The sequence below is a fragment of the Microcebus murinus genome, chromosome 1 (genome assembly GCF_040939455.1).
Source record: "Microcebus murinus isolate Inina chromosome 1, M.murinus_Inina_mat1.0, whole genome shotgun sequence".
Classification (NCBI taxonomy): Eukaryota; Metazoa; Chordata; class Mammalia; order Primates; family Cheirogaleidae; genus Microcebus; species Microcebus murinus.
In genome coordinates this window covers 52,762,621-52,784,280 of record NC_134104.1, presented here as the reverse complement: position 1 = coordinate 52,784,280, position 21,660 = coordinate 52,762,621, and the positions used below count along the sequence as shown (strand labels likewise).

Sequence of the window (21,660 nt, the reverse complement as noted above, 5' to 3'; positions counted from 1 at the left end):
GCTAAAGTATGTTTTAAGAAATGCTTTTGAAATTTGAGATGAACATTTTTATCACAATTTGAAATTTGGAGGTATATTCTGAGATGACTATTTCGTTACTCTTTTCTGTTTTTGATGCTAATTATTGCCCCTGATGATTAGTTGTGCCATTTTTTGGTGGAGTGAATTAGCAGGTCAAGAAATATTGATAGAGTTGTTATGATTTTAGATCAGCTTTTTAGCTTCTGTTTTAAAAAATAAAAGCCTCCATAATTGTTGTAATAATGATGATATTACACTTGCTTATTTAAGAAACAAATATATCAATACAAATAAATTCATTTTAAAAGAAAAGAAAACTGAACAATTAGTGTTGCTGCTTAAGTTCCATGTATTGATATATTAGGTCTTTCCCTGTGTTCCTCTTTTTCTGGATCAACTGATTCTGAGTTGGTAAGACATGCAAGGCCTAATTTTTAAATATTTCATTAATATTTTTTAACTATAAGAAAGGAGTCACTATATCTCAACCAGATCTCTTAAATTTACCTGGTCAGATTTCCCTGTATAATAGACCAACAAGAATATGCCCAACTTTGTCCTGTCTTAGAGCAAACTCCACCTCTGTTTAATCTCCTCTGTAAGCTGCTACTCCTTAATTTCCCTCTTTCTTTATAGCAGTGACTTTCAACCCTGGCTTCATATTAAAATCACCTAGGAAACATGTAAAAATTTTGATGCTGGAACCTTCCAGAGATTCTAATTTAATTGGAGTAATGTAAAACCCCGAAATCAATAGATGGTGTGTGTTTGTGTGTTGTTTTTTTGTTTGTCATTGTTTAGAGTGCCCAGGTGATTCTAACATGTTGCCAAAGTTGAGAACCACTACAGTAGAGACACATGATTACTTTTCTTGACCTTAGAGATATTTATAATTAATTTGGTGGGGCCTTCTCACTGAATCATGCTATAACTTGGCCTTTTTAAATGATAGCTGCAAGGGCCAGGCAGAAGGATCAATTGACGTAAAGAGTTCAAGACGATATACAAAATATGAGAAAACAACTTCCCTTAATTCAACAAATATTTATTGAACCATTCTGATCCATGCTAACGACAAATGAGCATCCAGTGGAGAAACATCCTTTCTCTGTTTTACCCTTGAGTCAGAAACTTTTAGTGCCAGTCCATCTTTTGCCACTTACCAGTCAGTTAAATAGTTTGAGCACCAGTTTCCTACTCTGTCATTGAGCTAATGTAACAGTTTATACCAGACTGCAGTGATGACATGATTTGTATGAAATCATCCTGAATGTTATGAAGTATTTTACAAATATAAAGTATTTTGAAAATTTTTTGTTTGTATATCTTAACAAAACTTACCTCTGTGTGGAGATGATACTCTGAAAATGCATATTGCAAAAATTCTGACTACTATGAAATGTACCACTCTGATAGAACAACAATTTACATATGGCAAGATTGACCTGGGGTTTGGAACAAAGGTAGCAGATTCTGAATTATGGTGAGTATATGAAACTTAGTGGCAAAGGGTCAAGGCAATAAAATCAAATGATTCCATTATTCTCATTCCTTTTGGAGGATCATCTTTGGGTTATAGTCTGTTAACTCAAAGTATGGCAGAGAAATAATAAAAATATATTGATAATGGATTTTTTTAAAATTCATTTAATTTCTAGATTGTGTGCCTCTGAAGAAAAGTATTAACATCTGTGATTTGTATTATTTATGTCATAATTGTCAGTGATCATGCTCCTCGAGAGTAAGGATTATCTCTTTTTACTTTTTTGTTCTCCCTTTCAAGTGCAAAGCTAATAACATGGCCTAGTATGTAATTCATTCACTACATATTAGATATTCCATATTGCTTAAAGTTACCCCCTATTGTTATGCCAATGCCAAAGCTAAGAATTAAATGGTTTATGTTCCAGTACTACTGCTTATTTGAAGCAGTAAGATGAAGCATGTTGGTATTTGAGAGTAGAGAAAGAAATACTCTTTAAACTTAGACTATTAATGCCAGTTTGTTGTCTTTGGGTCTTGATTTATAAAACTTATTGATCTCTGTGATTTTTTTACTTGTCAACAGAAATAATACTTTACCTTCTTGAGTTTTAAAAACAAAAGTATGGGTTTTTTTCCATGTTCAGTAGAATTATGGACAGACATAAGCTGTAAGAAATTTTTGAGTTATCTAATTTAGATATGACTTATTTTTAAAGCAAACTTGCTGCTGATGTGGTTTTGAAAACTCTCAATTTGATGAACAAACTTAAACAGTTGGTTCCTGGTATGGAAGTAAGCTTCTACAAAATCCTTCAGGTAAGTTTAAACTCCTTTATATGTAAATGTTCCTAATGTATAAGTTTGTGTTTTAATAGATGTTTTTTGTGTTTAGAAGATGTTTCTCTTAGAATTGGCCATCAGAAGAAACTTTAAAGTTTTAATTGTCTTAAGTAGTTATAATAATCTTATTGCAGAGTTATTTGAGGTAGTTTCACAGGAATTGAACATAAGTGCTCCTGATTCTAATGTACAGAATGTTCTCAGTGGTGCTGCTTCCTCAACCTTTTTCTTTCTTGTGTAATACTTGCAAGTTTTTTCATTTGTTTCTGTTGGCATTGAGGGAAGAGTGGTATTTGTTTTGGGGTTTTGTTTTTGATCAGGGTTGATGAGGCACAGTACTAGGGGATAGGGAGACATCTAAAAGAAAGAGACTTGATTGTGAGTGATAATAAGATTAGAGGAGGTGTGCAGAAAATGGCTAACTCGCAAATTTCAATGATAATAATAGGTGAATTAGAGTTCTAGAATTAGAGTTCTATCAAAAGACAAATTTACAATGAATTTAGTCTAAAGATCTAATTGGTTTTTATTTGTGATTCTAGAAGCAAGCAACTTCATTCTATAAAATAGAATAAATTGTTCTGATAAGTGAAGCAGAGGAGGTTGGCTTGATAGACAAGGGCTAAAGAAAGCAGAAGGATTTGTTTTTTCAAAGTTACTTTCTTTACAGGATTAAAACAGGGGGGACTTCCTTATTACAGTGACTCAGGTTGACTAAAATCTCCTGTGTGGTTTTTGTGTTTGTTTTTGTTTTTTTAAAACTAGCCCATTTTAAAGTACAGGAGGCTAGTCTAAAACAATGGCTGCCTATAAACTTTGTTTAACAGTATCTACCTTGATATCTACAACACTTGCCTTATAATAGGTATTTAACAAAAATATGTGAATTACATTATTACAGTAAAAAATTATAGTGAAATTATATAGCAAAAAATTACATTATATAGTAAAAAATTACATTGTTATAGTAATTAGCAGAGATGGCTCTAGTGTCTACAGACAGGGTAAAAGCCAAAACTGAAACCTTAATCAGGGGCCACTTAGATGCTTTAAGAGCATTATGCTTAAGAGATTGGGTTCCAAATGTTGATTCTACTAATAGTTAGTCAATGCAGGCTTAAGTAAGATATTTTGCTTGGCTAAACTTCAGTTTCCTTGACTACAAACTGGAAATAATGATTCTTCTCCATGGGAGGAGTTATGAAGTGTGACCATTGGGGGCTTCGGAGATAAAGTCCTGTACTTATCATATTTCTGTGGCATTGGATTATACTTGAGTGCCTGCAAGGCACTTGACATTTTAATTATAAAGAATTTAGAGCATGTACCCAAAGGAACAAAGGATATTCTGTGAAAAAGACATCTGCACTTAAATGTTTATAGCAGCACAATGCAAAGATGTGGAAACAACCCAAGTGCCCATCAGTATATGAGTGGATTAATAAAATGTAGTATATGTATGCCATGTACTATTCAGCTATAAGAAACAATGGTGATATAGCACCTCTTGTATTTTCCTGGATAGAGCTGGAATCCATTCTACTAAGTGAAGTATCCCAAGAATGGAAAAATAAGCACCACATGTACTTATCATCAAATTGGTTTTAACTGATAAACACCTAAGTGCACATATAGGAATAACATTCATCAGGCATCAGGCAGATGGGAGGGGGGAGGAGGAAATGAGATGGGTATATACATACATAATGAGTGCGATGAGCACCGTCTGGGGAATGGACACACTTGAAGCTCTGACTCGGCGGGAAGGGGGGGCAAGGGCATTATACATAACCTAAACATTTGTACCCCCATAATGTGCTGAAATAAGAAAATAAAGAAAGAATTTATGTTTTAATATTTTCTTTACTAACAACTTAATGCATTTTTTAAAAAATTGAGCCAAGCTTATTTTATCTCAATACTTAGGAGATACTTTTCATAGTAGAAGGTAAGCATCCCTCAGTTGAAAATCTGAAATCCAAGATGCTCCAAAATTCAAAACTTGTTGAGCATCATATAACACTCAAAACAAATGTTCATAGGAACATTTCAGATTTTGGATTTTCACATTAGGGATGCTCAACTGCTAAGTATATAGAGATACTCCAAAAAAAAAAAAATGCAAACTTTGAAACACTTCTGATCCCAGGCATTTCAGATAAGATATGCATAACCTGAAGATGATTTGAGTCTTAACAGTACTAATATAAAATATTTACTGCCATGAAGGACTTGAAGTAAGTATATTGTTTCAATCTTTAAATTCTCTGATTTGAGTTCATTCTATCTTTACTTTTTATTTCATGGCTTTAATTTGGAAATGATTAGCCATTTTTTAAGTTTTTCTTTTAAACGGTAGCTTGAAAAATTAAACAATTATAAACATCAGTCAGTTGTGGATGATATTTTAAATCCATCAAAATATGTAAGGCATAATTTTCATAGGCACACTTGAAAGCATTTAAAATCTTGGCCAAATTTTTTTAAAGCTACTATGTTCATATTGATTGCATGGCACTGTAAACACCTATTCAGCTATAAAAAAGTAAAGACTAATAATACATTCAAACATCAGAAACACTTTAGAATTTGCCTAGAATTATTTTATGATTTAGCTCTGTTTACTTACAGACTTTACTCTGAAAGACCTGACATTGTTTATTCTTTCTGCCTTTCTTTTCTGGTTTGTGATTTGTTTAGGATCCACGTTTGATTACTCCTTTGGCTTTTGCTTTAACATCAGATAATAGAGAACAAGTGCAGTCTGGACTGGGAATATTATTGGAAGCTGCTCCACTGCCAGATTTCCCTGCTTTAGTGTAAGTTGTAATCATTTGGAGTGTATCTCTTGTGGTGTTGAGATACCCTGCTGTGTGTCTTTGGTCCTCAATATAAATGTGAATTGAAGACTTCATTGTAATAGTAATCTTTTAAATGATTGAAAAAAATTTTTATTTGATTCCTATAAATGAAAAGTCCAGATATACTCAGGGAAAAGCTAGATCCAGTAGTTAAGCGTTATCCAGGTACTATCCCTCTTTGTTTCTTGCCACCTCTTTTTAATGATAGCCTCTGGACACTCAATGCTTATATCCTACCAGTTTAGTTCTTCCACAGAAAGAGCTTTTCCTTCCTGATTATTTAAGTGAAAGGTTTAAGCATCACTTTCATTGACCAGATCTGGATCATTTGCTAAGGGGTCAGATATTATATGAGAACTACCTGGATGAAAGTTAGTTGGTATAGTGAACAGGGAGAGTTCCTAAAGAAAGAAATCTGCTTTCATCAGGAAGTGGAATAAATGATGGCTGGGCAAAATTTTCTACATTCATTAATTTCGAACAATAGGAGAATATTTGTAATTATGTTTGCAAAAAATTTCAGGTTTCCAAGGCTCTCTATAAACCAGATGGTTAGCAAAATGTCTATTAGGCTTCTACTTTAATTATTTTTTAAAAATTTAAGTGGTTTATATAAATGAATTTATAAATTTACAAAATAATTTGTAAAATAATTTGAAGCAATTGATAAATAAGTAACACATTCCATATGTGTTGGGGTCAGCAAACCGACCAGTGGACAGATGCCTATTTTTGTAAATAGTTTTATTAGAACAAGGCTGTACCCACTGATTTTCATATTATCTGTATTTCTATGCTGCTTTCACTTTATAACAGCAAGGTTGAATAATTATAACAGTCCATATAGGCCCTTGAGCCTAAAATATTTACTATAATGTCTTGTAAGAAAAAGTCTGCTAAGGCATGCTATGCCATTCATTGATTTAGCAATACTGTTTTTCAGAATTAATAACTTGAGTAGTCATAAATTAAGAATTAAAGAACTACAGATGCAAGACCTAGAGACCACATAAATAAAATTTCCTTCATTTTATAATAAATATTTTTTAACAAAAAAAATTGATAAATAGGAAGCTTTTTAAGTTGTAAGACAGAAGTGGTCTGTGAAGCTGCTCCATTTTTGTGGTGGCTTACTTGCTTCAACTATACCAATCTGACATGAAGCAAAACCCCAAAGCTTCAGAGAGGAAAGCTATAGCCTCATCTCACTGTACATGGGAGTCTCATCCTCTGCCTCTGTATGTGAGGCCTTCCCTATCTTATTTGTATTGTAGATAATTTTCTTTGGGGGTACTATGTCTGGTGCCCATTTTTGCTTATATTTAATATCCTTATTTGACATTATCTTAGGCAGTTCAATAAGGTGAATTATATGATGGATGTATCAGTAGGTAGGATTTTTTGTGTATTTGCTTTTTTGTTTTATTTAAACATTTAACAAATGGGGTGAGGGCTACCAGCCCTTCTAGACATTTTGGATGTTGTAGTAAATTAGATAAGGTGCCATGAGATTTGTACTCTAGTTGGGAGATAAGTTAAAATTTTTTTTTCATATTTTGCACATCATTATGGGGACGAGGGGCAGTTAATATTAGTATTATATAAGACATTAGGGATGGCCTCTCTGAGAACGTGGATTTGAACTCAGAAGGAGGAGGAACCAGCCAATACAGATCTCATAAGAAAGAGTGTTGTTCCAGGTAAAGGAACAGCTCCTATGATGGTCCTGGGGCAGGAGAAAGATGGGATTTTTAAAGGGACAGAATGGAAGTCAGGTTGGTGTGAACTTACTGAATGAGAAAGATAAAGGTCTAAGGGCATAAAGGCCAGATGATGTCACCCATGATAAAAAGGTTGCTCTGACCAAAACTAATAACTCCGTTCTTATTATAAATAAACCAAACTCACAAGCTAGTTTTACAGTGCTTCCAATCCAGAGGCAGAGGTGTCATAATAAAGGATTGCAAGTAGAAAAAAATGGGTCCTCTGGAAAATTTAGAACATTGCCCAAACCTCTGTTTCATCGTGGTCTCCAAGAGAATTACTTCAAGATTATTTTCAGACTTCTATTCCAAAAAAAGGAAAAGACCCATTAAAAGATTCCCTAATTCTACACTAACTCTGCCTTTTACTCTATTTTTTATGTAATATTTTTTTTTTCTTTTTGAATACCATCCAGACTTGGAGAAAGTATAGCAGCGAACAATGCCTATAGACAACAGGAAACAGAACATATGCCCAGAAGAGTTCCTTTGCAATCATTAAATCACAGTTTTCCAACATCAGTAAAATGTTTAACTCCTCCTCTTTTGAAAGATAGCATTCCTGGATTGAACATTGAGGAATTAATAGAAAAACTTCAATCGGGAGTGGTGGTGAGTGAAAAATAGCAATTATAAATGGGATTGTACCTGGTACATACCAGCTATATGTCAGCCCTGATTATAACATTTATTTAAACTTGAAATGCAGGTTTCATTATTGAAATCTTATCTTTTAATCTTAAAAATAACAATATTCTTGAAAGTTTGGAAAGAAAGGAAGAAAAATAAGTCATTAAATCTCAACATTTAACACAGCTATCATTCTTTCCCTAGTCCTTCCTCCCACCCAGGTTAAGAAATATTTTTAAAATTTTTCACAAGCACACCAAATTTTACCCAGATATTCTTCTGCAGTAGCCAGGTTAGTGAAATATTGGTGACCCACCTGATAGAGCATTTATTTCTTTTTACTTTGTTACTCATCATTAAATTTCAATGATTTAATTTCAAAGTGGGCATTTATTTTATTTTGTCAAGTGTTAAAATGTTCTGTTTTTTTACTCTATGAAAACCTAGGTAAAGGACCAGATTAATGATGTGAGAATATCTGACATAATGGATGTATATGAGATGAAGCTGTCCACATTAGCTGTGAGTACAAGCTTATTTTAACTATGTGTAATAAGCTTTAATAGATGTTTTCCTAAAATGATGAAAATTAATGGTATGTTTTCTTATAGTCCAAAGAAAGCAGGCTACAAGATCTCTTGGAAGCAAAAGCTCTAGCCCTTGCCCAGGCAGATAGACTGATTGCTCAGTATCGCTGCCAAAGAACTCAAGCTGAGACAGAGGTATGCACAATATACAGACATGTCTGATTAGTAGAAAAAGTAATAAATGAAGTAAAATATGTATAAAATATTAGTTATATATTTGTTACTCTAATTGAAGTAAATTGTCCTTAGCATGTGACACGACTACTGCCTCCATCTTGAAACTCTGTCTTTAATTTTGGTTACATCATTATCTTCTGATTTTTTTTTTCCTACTTAACTGATATTCTTTTCCCATGTCATTTATGGTGTACCTTTAAATGTTGGAGGTTCCCAGGATGTCTTCTAAGCCCTTTTCCATTATTTCTGTGTTATGTGATTTCAACCATTATCAAAAGGTTAATGTTCCCAATTTTATATGCTGAGCACAGATCATTTTCCTGAGCACTAAATGCTTCCTATAGCTCCATTTAAATATACAGCAAATATTTCAAACTACTCAGCATAACCAATAATGACCTAATCACTCTTCCCTTTTTAAAAATTTATTTTTATGTATTCCCTCTACTATTTTTAGTTTTCCAAATCAGAAACCTGGAAATCATAGTTTACCTCCTATAATTATTCACCAAGTCCAGTTGATTCTACCTTCTAAATATTTCTCTTTTTCTGCCTTGTCTCTATTTCTACCACTATTTGCTATAGGTCAAATCCTTTTCATTTTTCATAGAGATCACAGCAGATCCTCTAATTTCTCTTCCTACCTTTAGTCTAGTTCCTTTTTGTCACCTACCCTCCACACTACAGCCAAAGTCATCTTTCTTCTGTGTTTGGTTCTAGCCTACCTCCCCCAGGGATCTCTGAGGCAGTAAGTAATCTGACGCTGTCACTCCTTTGCTGAATATCCTTTACAGTAGCTGCCATTGCTTTTGGAATATCATTACAGTTTCTTAATTTGGATACAAGGATTCTAACAATGCACTTCTCAATCCACGTCTTGAATTTTTGCTCATTCTTTGCAGTCAGCCATATCATGCTACTTTGCATTTTCTGGAACTTGCCATACTCTTGTGTTTCCCTGTCTTTGCACTTGCTATGCCATGTCTGGAACACTTTTTCCTCTTGGTCTTTTCCTAACTTCTTATGATCCTTTAAATTTCAGCTTACTTGCTTCCATTTTCCAGAAGCTTACTTTGTTCGCTTCCTCCTCACACATATGTCCTTCCTCTTTGTACCTACCCTGTGCTTACCTCTTTATAATATTTCTCAGACCATATGAAAACCATATTGCCTGCCACCCCCACGCATAGTGTCAGAGACTGTTTCTATGTCTTCAGGTACAGTATTTAGCACATAGTAGGTGCCCAATAAATTTAATGTTATGCTATGTAGATAAATATACATGGTGTGGGAGTGTGTGTGTGTGTGTGTGTGTGTGTGTGTGTGTGTGTGTATCTTATGAGCGAAAACTGCAGTAATATGAAATTCCCAGCAGATACAAACGGAATCTATATAATTTGATACCATTTGTAATGAATTATAATAAAGTTATCGGGTCTTTGAAAGAGGCATCAAAACCAGTGACAAGTAAAATACATTTTAAGTCTTTTTCAGAATAAAAGTATTCAAAAAATATAAAGAAATACAACCATATTTAATATGATTTCATTTATCTCAACTGGTATGTTGAATTTATCATAAATTCTAAGAGAGAAAATTGGTGATATTAAAATCATTTTTCTCTCTCCTGTCATGGCACATTCTTATATTTTGTGTCTTTTGGACATGTCGTGCATTTTGTTAGAAAATGTAATGTTTTGTCCATACGACTGGAAAAGCTTATAATAAAAAAACACTAAATAATTGGGTGTTACCTCTTTATAGTCTATGTCATAAAAACAGAGAAGGGCTTGGGGTTTCATGTGATATTTTTTTTAAGTAGAATTTTTAAGACTAAAGGGGTGGGAGGAATCCACTTCTTATTCTAGTTACTTTTCTGCTTTTTATTGTTTCATGCCACGCATTAAATATATACAGATGTAGGTTGTGGTTCCTGATTATGCTAGCTTAATTTTAAGAGTTCAGTTAAGCATCTGTGATGTAGTTAAGATGTTTTTCTTAATTCTTACGCAAAATGGGAAAGCTGATGTGTACATAATCAGGTGGTTTAGTGTTAATGGTTACTCTCAAGGACCATACCCTTTTAATTGAGTACTGTGTGTATAGCTACCTTTGTGTTGCTCCAGTTTTATTCATTTCCATTAGTCTGGTCTTAATAACATTGTTTTTGTCAGATAGTCCATTAAATAAAAAACTATAACAGTATCTGATTTATTGGAAGCATTAATAGTTAAGTAATAAGTATATTATTATGACTAAGACAACTTTGCATAACCCAATAGATGTTAGTCTATTCGATATTTAGTAAACCTTTTAAATTGTAGAAACTTGAAAGTATTATATAAATGATAGTGGGGAAGTCTGTGTTATTTTTATTTTTTAAGGCACGGACACTTGCTGGTATGTTGAGAGAAGTTGAGAGAAAAAATGAAGAACTTAGTGTTTTGCTGAAGTCACAACAGACTGAATCAGAGAGAGCCCAGAGTGATATTGAACAACTCTTTCAACATAATAGAAAGTTAGAGTCTGTGGCTGAAGAACATGAAATATTGACAAAGTCTTACATGGAACTTCTTCAGAGGTAAAGAAACTAAAAGTTTCTGTCTAAGGTTAAAATCTGGAATGAACACACAGTGTTTCTTTTCTGTGACCCTAAAATCCTTTTGTAAGCATTTCATATATTCCCTTAATATAAGGTAAGAAGTTAGCAAGAAACTTAAGTCATAGTGAAATGACGTATTTTTTCCTCAAACTCAGTTATCATCTCAGTTGGAAACAAAATAAAGGTTTCTTCATTTCTTCTAGTTTACTTCTTTTATTTATTCATACAGTTACCAGTCATTTTGGATATAAGCTCCACCAAGACATGTTGTCTTTGTCCATTTGATCACTTACCAATCCCGAGGGCCTACAAGAGTGCTTGATACATACTTAGGCACTCTCTTAATAACTGTTGAATGAACTTAGTTGTTGTCACAATTAGTATTAGTTTGAATTGGTCATTCCTACAGATCATAAGTAGTTGAATATTGGCAATTTCATATTATTCATACTAATAACATGGAATTTAGGTAATAGTGTATGACTCATCTCTGAATGTCATTGAATATAGTTTACTTATATGTGTGACTATATCTGTAGAATAAGTTTTTCTAGGTGAATTGCTGGGTAAAATGGTATGTGCATTTAACATTTTTATAGATATTTTCAAACTGCCCTTTAAAAAGTTTATGCATACAGATGTAGAAACTGAGGCAAAAAAAAAAAAAAAAGTTTATGCAGATTGAGTATCCCTTATCCTTTGAGCATCATGTTGGCACTGAAAAAGTCTCAGATTGCAGAGTATTCAGATTTCGGTTTTTTGGATTAGGGATGCTCAGCTTGTACAAATTTATTTGCCTACTAACAAAGTTTCATTGGTTTTTCATCCTTTATCAAACTCTTTTGCCTTTTAGGACAGTTTTAAAACTTCTGAATTACAAGGAAGACCAGGGACAATTATGTATTTTCTACCAAAAATTAAAGTAAAAACACTTTGGGGAACTTGTTTATTGCTTTAATTTATATTTTAAAATTGCTCTATGCTATTAAGGTAGAGATGTAGACATTTTTAACTTTGCATAGTACATGTACTTAATTGCCCATCAATAAAAATGAAGGTGAGAAAATGAATCACATCTAGAAAATTCGTGATGACAAGGTGATTTCTAAACAGGATATTTTCCCCAACAACAACTTTGTTTACAAAGTCTGATTGATTGATGCACCACTGATAAAATATACCATTAGTGATAAGTTGGGTTGAGAACCTAGGCAGTGAATGTAGAGAATGAAGAGAATGTAGCCAGTGGTCCAAGAGAAATACTGGTTTCTGCTTATGTTTTAGAACCTGCTTATGTTTTAGATAGTGATTTAGAAGCCAAAACAGAAAAGTCCTTGAATGGCCAGAGGGATAACAAATAAATGAAGCTGACTGGGGAATGGGGAAGTTCATTTGTAATGGGTAGACAGTCTAAAAGCATTCAAATTCAGATTGTTAAAAAACTGCATGGGACAGATAAAAGCCCTGCTGGCCAATTTGGCCAGTGTCACCAGTGTTGTGTTTTGTTTTAGTCTTTGTACTTAGTGAAGTAAAAAGAACTTTTTTTTTTTTTTTTTGAGACAGAGTCTGTCTCTGCTGCCTGCACTAGAGTGTAATGGTGTCATCATTGTTCACTGCAACCTCAAACTCCTGGGCTCAAGCATCCCTTCTGCCTCAGCCTCTTGAGTAAATGGAACTATAGACACAAGCTACCACACCCAGCTAATTTTTGTATTTTTTATAGAGATAGGATCTTACTATGTTTTTCCAGGGTGGTCTCAAATAATTCTCCTGCCTTGGCCTCCCAGAGTGGTAGGATTACAGATGAGCTACCACACTTGGCCAAAAAATGGCATTCTATGGTTAAGATAGTCAAAGTATCACTTTAGAAAGGATTTTTTCTATATTTACCTTGCAGGTAAAATAAGCAGAGCTAATTAAATGCAGAGCTTTAAAGAGGGAGAGAAATTTAGAATCCTAAACTTCAAAGATAGCTATATGTATTTATAGCAAATTATATAATGCAATATTATCTGTAAAATAATACTCTATCCATAAATATGAGGTTAATGTTCCACATATTTCTATTTCATAGTAATTTTTACCACATCAAGTCAGCAGAAACATCTTTACTTCCTTTTAGAGTTGATCAAATTTTATTTAGGTCCTGCTTATTGATATCATTCCTCTTCTTACCTGCAGGATACATAATTTGGTTAGAAGAAATAGTAAAGAAAACACTGAGGTTTTTTTCTCTGTATGTTTTCTTCCATAAAGATACCAACTTATTTCTGTGTCTTTTCAGAAATGAAACTACTGAAAAGAAGAATAAAGATTTACAGATCACATGTGATTCTCTGAATAAACAAATTGAGACAGTGAAAAAGTTGAATGAGTCACTCAAGCAACAAAATGAAAAGTAAAATCTCTAGTTCTGTATTCTAAATATTTGGGATTTTTTAAAACAAAATGATTCTCTTTCTATATTGATAAAATTAATAAAATCACTTATTTTAGATATTAAATATATACTAGCAGAATTTACAGGCATAAATTTCCTCTTGAAATATTTCTTGGGGAGAAAAAGCTACAGATGATATGTTTCATTGATATTTTCTTCTATTTTTTTATGACTTCAGAACTGTTGCTCAATTAATAGAGAAAGAAGAACAGAAAAAAGAAGTACAGAACCAGCTAGTAGACAAAGAATATAAACTAACAAGTAAGTGGATTATTTAACTCATTATCTATTTTTAATGTTTTGTGTTAGATAAAAAAAATCAAAGCATGAATGGTTTCTTTGTTTTCTACTTTTCTCATTCTTCTAAACCATAAATCACATTAAGAACAGCTCTCCGTTTCTTGCCATAACATTTCACAAAAATAGTTTAGATTGATCAAGTTAAAAAAACAATACATTTTGTTGAAATCTGGGTTATAGGAAACGATTGCCCTTTTTAAAATAAAAAATTTTCAAGGAACATAACAGCAGGTGGCAGTACTTGGTAACTTTTAGTTATTAGCTTCTCAATACTGGTGGTATATCTGTGAAATGATCCACAAAAACATTTTTGTTCTAACTCATTTGCCTTAGAGCACAGACACCTACCTATATAATTTTTTATAATTGTAGCTCTCCTTTTCTTGTTTAACTTAAGCTTTAAGGGTTGCCTTCACCTCTTTAAAGTATATTTAGATCATAGGACGAGGGAAAAACATGGAGATTTAGTATTTTGTATAGAATACTGTCATATAGGAAGAGTTTCAAGGTATTCTTCAGCAAATACTGTAAAATTTCCAGCAAGATGTTTCTTCATCTTCCTAGGTGTCTTTCTTTTGTTCTTATGATATTACTACTAAACCTTTTCAGGGTATTGTCAGTATAAGAGCTCTGAGTATAAGCCGGGCACAGTGGCTCACGCCTGTAATCCTAGCACTCTGGGAGGCCGAGGTGAGAGGATCACTTGAGCTCAGGAGTTTGAGACCAGCCTGAGCAAGAGCAAGACCCTATCTCTACTAAAAATATAAAAAGTCTCTACTAAAAATAGAAAATTTGGGGGGGACCTGGCATATATGCCTGTGTCCCTGGTACTTGGGAGACTGAGGCAGGAGGATCCCATGAGCCCAGGAGTTTGAGGTTGCTATGAGCAAGGCTGACGCCACCACGGCACTCTAGGTAGGGCAACAGAGTGAGAATTTGTTTCAAAAAAAAAAACCTCTGAGTGTATAGCTGACTGACTGTTTGTTTTAAGATTTGCATCAAAAATCAAAAGTACAAGAAGAAAAGATTAAAGTTTTACAAAAGGAGAGGGAAGATAAGGAAGAAACTATTGATATCCTTAGAAAAGAATTAAGCAGAACAGAACAAATAAGAAAAGAGTTGAGCATTAAGGTAAGAGTTCTCATTTGCCTTAAAATGAAGAAGTCTTTTTTGAAAGGGTGAATTTGAATAAATTAATGTTCTCTTTCTTTAGTAAATTTGTTCCGAAGATAATAGGGGCTCAAAACAGTTTGAGTATCATTTGTTATGAGGGCTCTCTCACAGTGTGAAACCTGTATTTCCAAAAATCATTAAACATTTATTAAGTACATACTGTGTGTTAGCACTTACTGCTATCAAGTGTACAAAAAATACAGAAAGGGATTCCTACTTTTTGATGTTACATACAGGTAGCTATATGTATGTATATAGCCGTATCTCTGCTTATGGGAATGGTAGCAATAATAGTAGTTCATATTTGTTTAGAATTTATAATTTGCAAAGGACTATTTGATACATTTTTTTACTTTTTACTTTAACAAATATTATATTAACATATAAATATTAATAAGTATTTTCAACTTACAAATGAATAAACTGAGTCTGAGGTTACTTGTTAAGATCACATAATTGATAAGTGGAACACTAGACATATTCTGAATCTAAGTCCAGTGTTCTTTCTACATTATCATGATTGCATAGCTTGAGTGGTAGCTATGAATTGTGCTTTTTGACCCATTTACCACCAGGAAGTTGAGAACAGAATAGGATTAAAAGACTATTTGAATTACTACAGAGCCTGAGTAACAAAAGAGGTGTAAATTCAAAGCGATATTTACAATTTTTCCACTTCTACTTTAATGTGATTATCTTATTAGTGATTTTAAATAGCATTGTGTAGTATTTTCTGCAAAATTTCAGCTGCTAGCATTGATTTAAAAAAACAAGTTTAATGTGTCTTCCCAATTTGTATTATATTTTTTAATGGTTATTTAAACTTACCATATAATTTAATTAACTAAAATACAATACATATGTATTTATAATGTATCTTGAAATAGTTGTCATACAAATAAAAAACAAAAGCATCTTAAAATATCTGTGAAGAGAAACATGCAAAGTTATTTTTCTTTTCAATCTCCCCCCCCCCACCCCAATTCTTTAGGCTTCCTCACTAGAGGTTCAAAAGGCACAATTAGAAGGTCGTTTGGAGGAGAAAGAGTCCTTGGTGAAACTTCAACAAGAGGAGTTGAACAAACATTCTCACATGATAGCAATGATCCACAGTTTAAGTGGTGGAAAAATAAGTCCAGAAACTGTGAATCTCAGTATATAGACATTATGGCATTTTTGAATTTGTAAACTAATGTAATTTTTTATGTATTTATCTATTGGAGGGAGGCGAGTAGGGGAGGTAATTTGTGACTCCAAAACAATAGAAAATTATTATCTAAGTATTAATTTAGTAAAGAAACCTGATCTGAAACATATTTTTACTTGATCTTTTGAATAGAAATTTTTTTTAAGTTTTATTTCCTGTTTCTGGCTTTTATTGCTTAAAGCTTTGGTTCTTATATTAAAATTTTCCTTTTAATCTCCCTTATCATTTTTCTAAGGTCCTTTGCTTTTTTCTTAGTTGCTTTCCACTCTGTTTCACTTATTTATTATCATTTGTGATTATTTAGATCTTAAGAGTCAAACTTTCTCGGTATAACAACCCTAATGATTAATAAATTAAAAAGATAATTATTAGTAAAGAGAGAAGGTATGATGATACTGCTAGAGAAGTTTTTCTATAAAGAAACACAAAAGAAAATATTAGTGAGTTTAAAATAGTTCTTATTACTGCATTTAAAATGCAGAAAGCTCCACATTCACATGAGGTTATTATAAAAAGAAATAAAATGCAGTAAGATACATGGTATAAATTCTAAATTTGAAAAAAAATGCAATGATTAATTATCAGAAATGTATAAAAATTAGAAAATAGCTATTGTGTTAAATGATTTACATTGTCTCAAAAATCTAATGTGTAGAATTACTTGTAAGATAGGTTTTTTTCTCTTTTTAAAAATGCTGTATATTGGCCCACCCATATCACTTCTAATCAATTATGAATTTCTTATGATTTACATGAGGATAATTTGGATTCTACCCTTGCTGCATGTTTAGAAATTTATTATTTACTATTAATTCTGATGTGAATTGCATGTAATATACTGTCTTAGAGTTAGTTTTTCAATGGACCATTTAATTTTAAAGCATAGGTTAAATATTCTTATCCATGTATTTCTTTAATACAAGAGAATTTTTTAGTACTTTCATTTGAATCAAATGTTCTAAGTAGTGGATGTAGAAAATGTTTTTATATCAATATTTTTATTTTATTGCTATACCATTACAACCATTAATTTTACTTGGTGTTTTTTCACTATATCTTTGATTTAAACAAATTTAGATTTACTTCTATTTCTGAACCATAGTATATCTGAATTTAGGGTTTTGAAATATTTTCATATTTTGCTAATTACATTAAGTAATTTCAAGCTATAATAGATTTATAGATATATATACATTTTGTACAGTTCCAGAAAATTTTTTAAAGTATTGTACATAGAAAAACATTTTAAATTACTACTTATCTTATAGAGATACCTTCTATTTCTCTTTTGAAATTGCATACATTCTCAATTTAATGGAAAAAGTTTACATAAATAGATATGACTGAAGAACAAAAGGTTCTGTAACTTAAAGGAACAAAAAATTAAGGAAATGAATGAATAAAACAAAAACTCTAGGTATAATCCAACCACATTTTACATTTTAGACATCTCAAGACACTGAGCCTAGCCCAGTGCTGCCCTATATTTTCTGTGATAATAACAATATTCTGTGCTGTCTAATACCATAGCTGTTTGTCACATGTGGCTATTGAGCATTTGAAATATGGTCTGTGCAACTGAAGAACTGAATTTTTAATTTAATTTAATTTTAATTAATTTAAACTTTAATAACCATCCTGCTGGTCATGCAGATCCAGCCTGTTCTTGTAAGTATGCATTTTTAAACAACTAAGTATGACTATTAAAGACCTATATAAACAGATACTCCATATATTTAGTAGCTTTTTTTTAATATAGTAGTTTTAACCTGTTTATTGCTAATGTTTTCTCTCTGAAGAGGAAAATTCATACTTCAGCTTTGAAGGTGAGTAGTTACTAATCATTATCCTTTGTCACTCTCTGTCTCTTGTAGCACCTTTCATATTGTTTCTGTGGGATATTGGGTACTTTTTGCTTTTTGATCTGTATACCTCTGATTAAGAAAAACAGAAGTAAGGCTGGGCACAGTGGTTCTCACCTGTAATCCCACCATTTGGGGAGGCCTAGGTGGGAGAATCCGCTTAAGGCTAGTTTATAAAAAACCTGAGCAACATAGCAAGACTTTGTCTCTACAAAAAATAAAAATAATTTTAAAAATAAGCCAGGTATAAGTTTATGTGAGAAACTTAAAACTGAGCTATAAAATGACACTGTTTCTTTTTTCCACTCCTAATTCCAAATGAGTATCACTGGCAAAAAAGGACAAAGTCTGAGCAGAGATGATTTTAAATCGGATTTTTTGCCATTATCACTATTCAACAAGAGCAATCCCTGTGGGTCAGAAGAAATTACAAGGTTCTATTATAATAATTAAGTGTGAAGATATAACTATTGCACTTACACCATCTCCAATTCTTTCAATATCCATTAATAGTGTTGCTCATAAGAATCACCTGGAGTTTGTTAAACATACAGATTCTCAAGCTCCTCTCTTGTTTCATTAGGTTTGGCAGGCAGGGCCCTGGATTTTGATCAAAAACATAAGAGCATTTTAAACTGAGCACTTGAAAGAGAACTTAGACATCTTAGTTGGGGACAAGTCCATTTGAGCTTTACATCTGGATGTTATCTTCAGTCAGATAAAACTAACGTGTGGGCTAGTATCTTTATGCCTGGCTCTTAGTAATTTTATACCCTGTTGTAAATGTGTAAATATGCCCAGGCCTAAAGCCTTGACTTTCAAGGCTTTCAGTAGTGCCTGCAGTGCCAGCTGCTTGGGAAGCTGAAGCAGGAGGATCACTTGAGCTCAGGAGTTTGAGGTTTTCTAAAAAAAATTTAATCAATTCTGAGCCACCACCATAGTCAGAGTTTTAGAAATTATTTGTATTTGTGTCTGCATGCCCATTTCCTAATAGAGAAAAACAAACCTTAGGAAATGCATCATTATAGCTGAAATCCTCTTAAAATTTTGCTAGGAAGAGTTTGTCTCAAAATGTTCATTAACAATTCTTTTTACTGTTTACACTTGCCACTTGAACAAATAGAGAATTGTCTTAAGATTTGGCTGATTATACTAAACTATCAATTTAATGTCAGGACAAAAGGAAAATACTTAATAAAACTTTATGCTGTCTCTTAAGAGGAAATTTATCAGGTAGTGCCCATTTGAGTCTGTTTACTTTTATGTCATAAAGACGATTTATTTGAGAATGTAAAGAGATTTATGTTTTGAGTTAGGACTGTTAGTTCAATGAATGTGTGTTTGAATTTCAGCTTCTACCTGAGGCTCATTTGTGTATGTTACAGGTACTTTTTATTAAGGTATATTCCCTAAAACTCATAGCCTTATGATTTGATTTTCTTTTCCTCCTTTCAAATATTTACAACTTTGTTTTTGACATACATACTATTAGACTAGACACGTGTCCTGTTTGTGACTTAATTCCTTTATAGCAGTCAGCAAACATTTTGTGTAAAAGGCCAGCTAGTAAATATTTTAGGCTTTGTGAGACCTAGAGTCTGTCACAACTACTAAATCCTGCAATTGTAGCACAAAAGCAATCATAGATAATAATATAGCAGCCATAGATAAAAGTAAATAAATGGTAATAGCTATATGCCAATAAAACTTTATTAACAAAAACAGTCAATGCTTTGCTATTGGATGTTATTTCTACTCATTAAGAAATGTGTCTCTTTACGTTTGGTAATCTTTGTCTGGAGATCTATTTTATTTGATAATAATATAGCCACTTACTTAATTCTTTTTATGTTTTCTATTGGCCCGGTATATCTTTTGCTATTGATTTACTTTTAACCTGTGTGATTATATATAAAATGCATGATTTATAGACAACATATAGTTAGGTCCTACTTTTTTTATCTATTGTGACAAAATAAGTCCTTTACTTTCACAGTCCACTCAGAGTTACTATTGTACTACTTAACATAAAATATAGAAACCTTGCAGCTATATAGGTCCATTTGTCCTCTTCTTATCCATTATGCTATAATTGACATATATGTTACCTCTATATACATAACAAGCCCCCAAATCAATGTTATAATTTTTGCTTTAAACAGCTATATGGAATACCCCTGGCTGTCATCATCAAATGTAATTACCTGTTTGCATGCAATAATATCAAATAGTTCTTTAGTGTAATATTACTGTTTTTCTCTTTGGAAATAATAAGTTGTGGGCAGATACTACAAATATGCTATTTCTCTTCTAACTTTCATCCACAAGTTTTAGCATCTGTTGATAATTCTTGCCTGAATCAGTTATTTCTCTGATGGTTACCAAATGGTTATTTTCTCTTTTTAATGCTAGAAAATTGAACATTTTAGTAATGTTATGATATACTGAGAATAGCAGTCTAAATGGCATCACTTATATCATTGACAAAATATAGTACTTACAGTTTTACAATTAATACATCATGTACTTTCTTTTTTTGTGCATATTTTTACAAGCCAAGATTTTGATATTTGATTTCTGTAGTTTAAGAAAATAAATGGGCCGGGCGCGGTGGCTCACGCCTGTAATCCTAGCACTCTGGGAGGCCGAGGCGGGCGGATTGCTCAAGGTCAGGAGTTCAAAACCAGCCTGAGCGAGACCCCGTCTCTACCATAAAAATAGAAAGAAATTAATTGGCCAACTAATATATATAATATAAAAATCAGCCGGGCATGGTGGCTTGTGCCTGTAGTCCCAGCTACTCGGGAGGCTGAGGCAGGAGGATCGCTTGAGCCCAGGAGTTTGAGGTTGCTGTGAGCTAGGCTGATGCCACGGCACTCACTCTAGCCTAGGCAAGAAAGCGAGACTCTGTCTCAAAAAAGAAAGAAAGAAAATAAATGATATGTTAAGCGTATTGGATTTTTTTTAAAGCATCAGATCCTTTTGTTACTATTTTTCTTTCTAAACTCACTAATAAGAGAATTGCTCATTGAAATCATGAGATTCTATTAGTTTGGGTTATCACTTGCCTTGGTGCTCTCAACGATCACCAATAAATAGTAAATGTGTATTACCCATAAAAATAAGTACTTTGGATTAAGAAACTAATTATACATTTCCAGCCTTCACTGAGCTTACATTTAAAATAATTTTTTAAAAATAATTAAAACAAAATGAATTTTAAAATGTCTTGCTTTAAAAGACATCTTTTTTTTTATTTTTTGTAACAATGTGGATAATAAGCCTGATAAGTACTTGAAAGTGTATGCCTCTGTATTCTATAAATTGAAAGGAAACACTGTGAAATAAAAAAAATCATGGATTATTTTGAACATCCAAAAATACTTTGAAATCTTATACAGTCTTAGTTGGTTCAGCATTTTGTAGCTAATTGACTTTCTGTCATTCAAATACTCTGTGAGGCCTATTTGGTTTATGATTGTGTTCCTCTAGAAGTCATTTCAAAAATACCCTAGAGAAAACTTAATTATCACATCACCATGAATTAGAGATATCATAATTCTCAGAACCCAGCTTTTTTTCACACTGAACTATAAATAATCTCTTCATAAATGCAGGAAGAAGTAAGCATCTTTTCTCCCAACTAAATGTGCTTTTTTTTCCCAGTTGTCTAATTCCCCAGGGACCCAGATTTTATATGCTCTTAATATCT

General features: G+C 32.6%; 1 protein-coding gene across 1 annotated transcript in view; it reads left to right on the top strand.

Moving 5' to 3' along the window:
- Positions 1 to 17,124, top strand: part of CIP2A (cellular inhibitor of PP2A) — a 39,568-nt gene extending 22,444 nt beyond the window's left edge. The window contains exons 11-21 of the mRNA XM_020287660.2: positions 1,363 to 1,504; positions 2,223 to 2,322; positions 5,047 to 5,165; positions 7,387 to 7,582; positions 8,048 to 8,122; positions 8,212 to 8,322; positions 10,749 to 10,945; positions 13,251 to 13,364; positions 13,585 to 13,667; positions 14,698 to 14,837; positions 15,871 to 17,124. Of these exons, the coding sequence (XP_020143249.2) occupies positions 1,363 to 1,504; positions 2,223 to 2,322; positions 5,047 to 5,165; positions 7,387 to 7,582; positions 8,048 to 8,122; positions 8,212 to 8,322; positions 10,749 to 10,945; positions 13,251 to 13,364; positions 13,585 to 13,667; positions 14,698 to 14,837; positions 15,871 to 16,041 (1,448 nt within the window). The 3' untranslated portion in view covers positions 16,042 to 17,124. The remainder of the gene's footprint in view (positions 1 to 1,362; positions 1,505 to 2,222; positions 2,323 to 5,046; positions 5,166 to 7,386; positions 7,583 to 8,047; positions 8,123 to 8,211; positions 8,323 to 10,748; positions 10,946 to 13,250; positions 13,365 to 13,584; positions 13,668 to 14,697; positions 14,838 to 15,870) is intronic.
- The last annotated feature ends 4,536 nt before the right edge of the window (positions 17,125 to 21,660 follow it).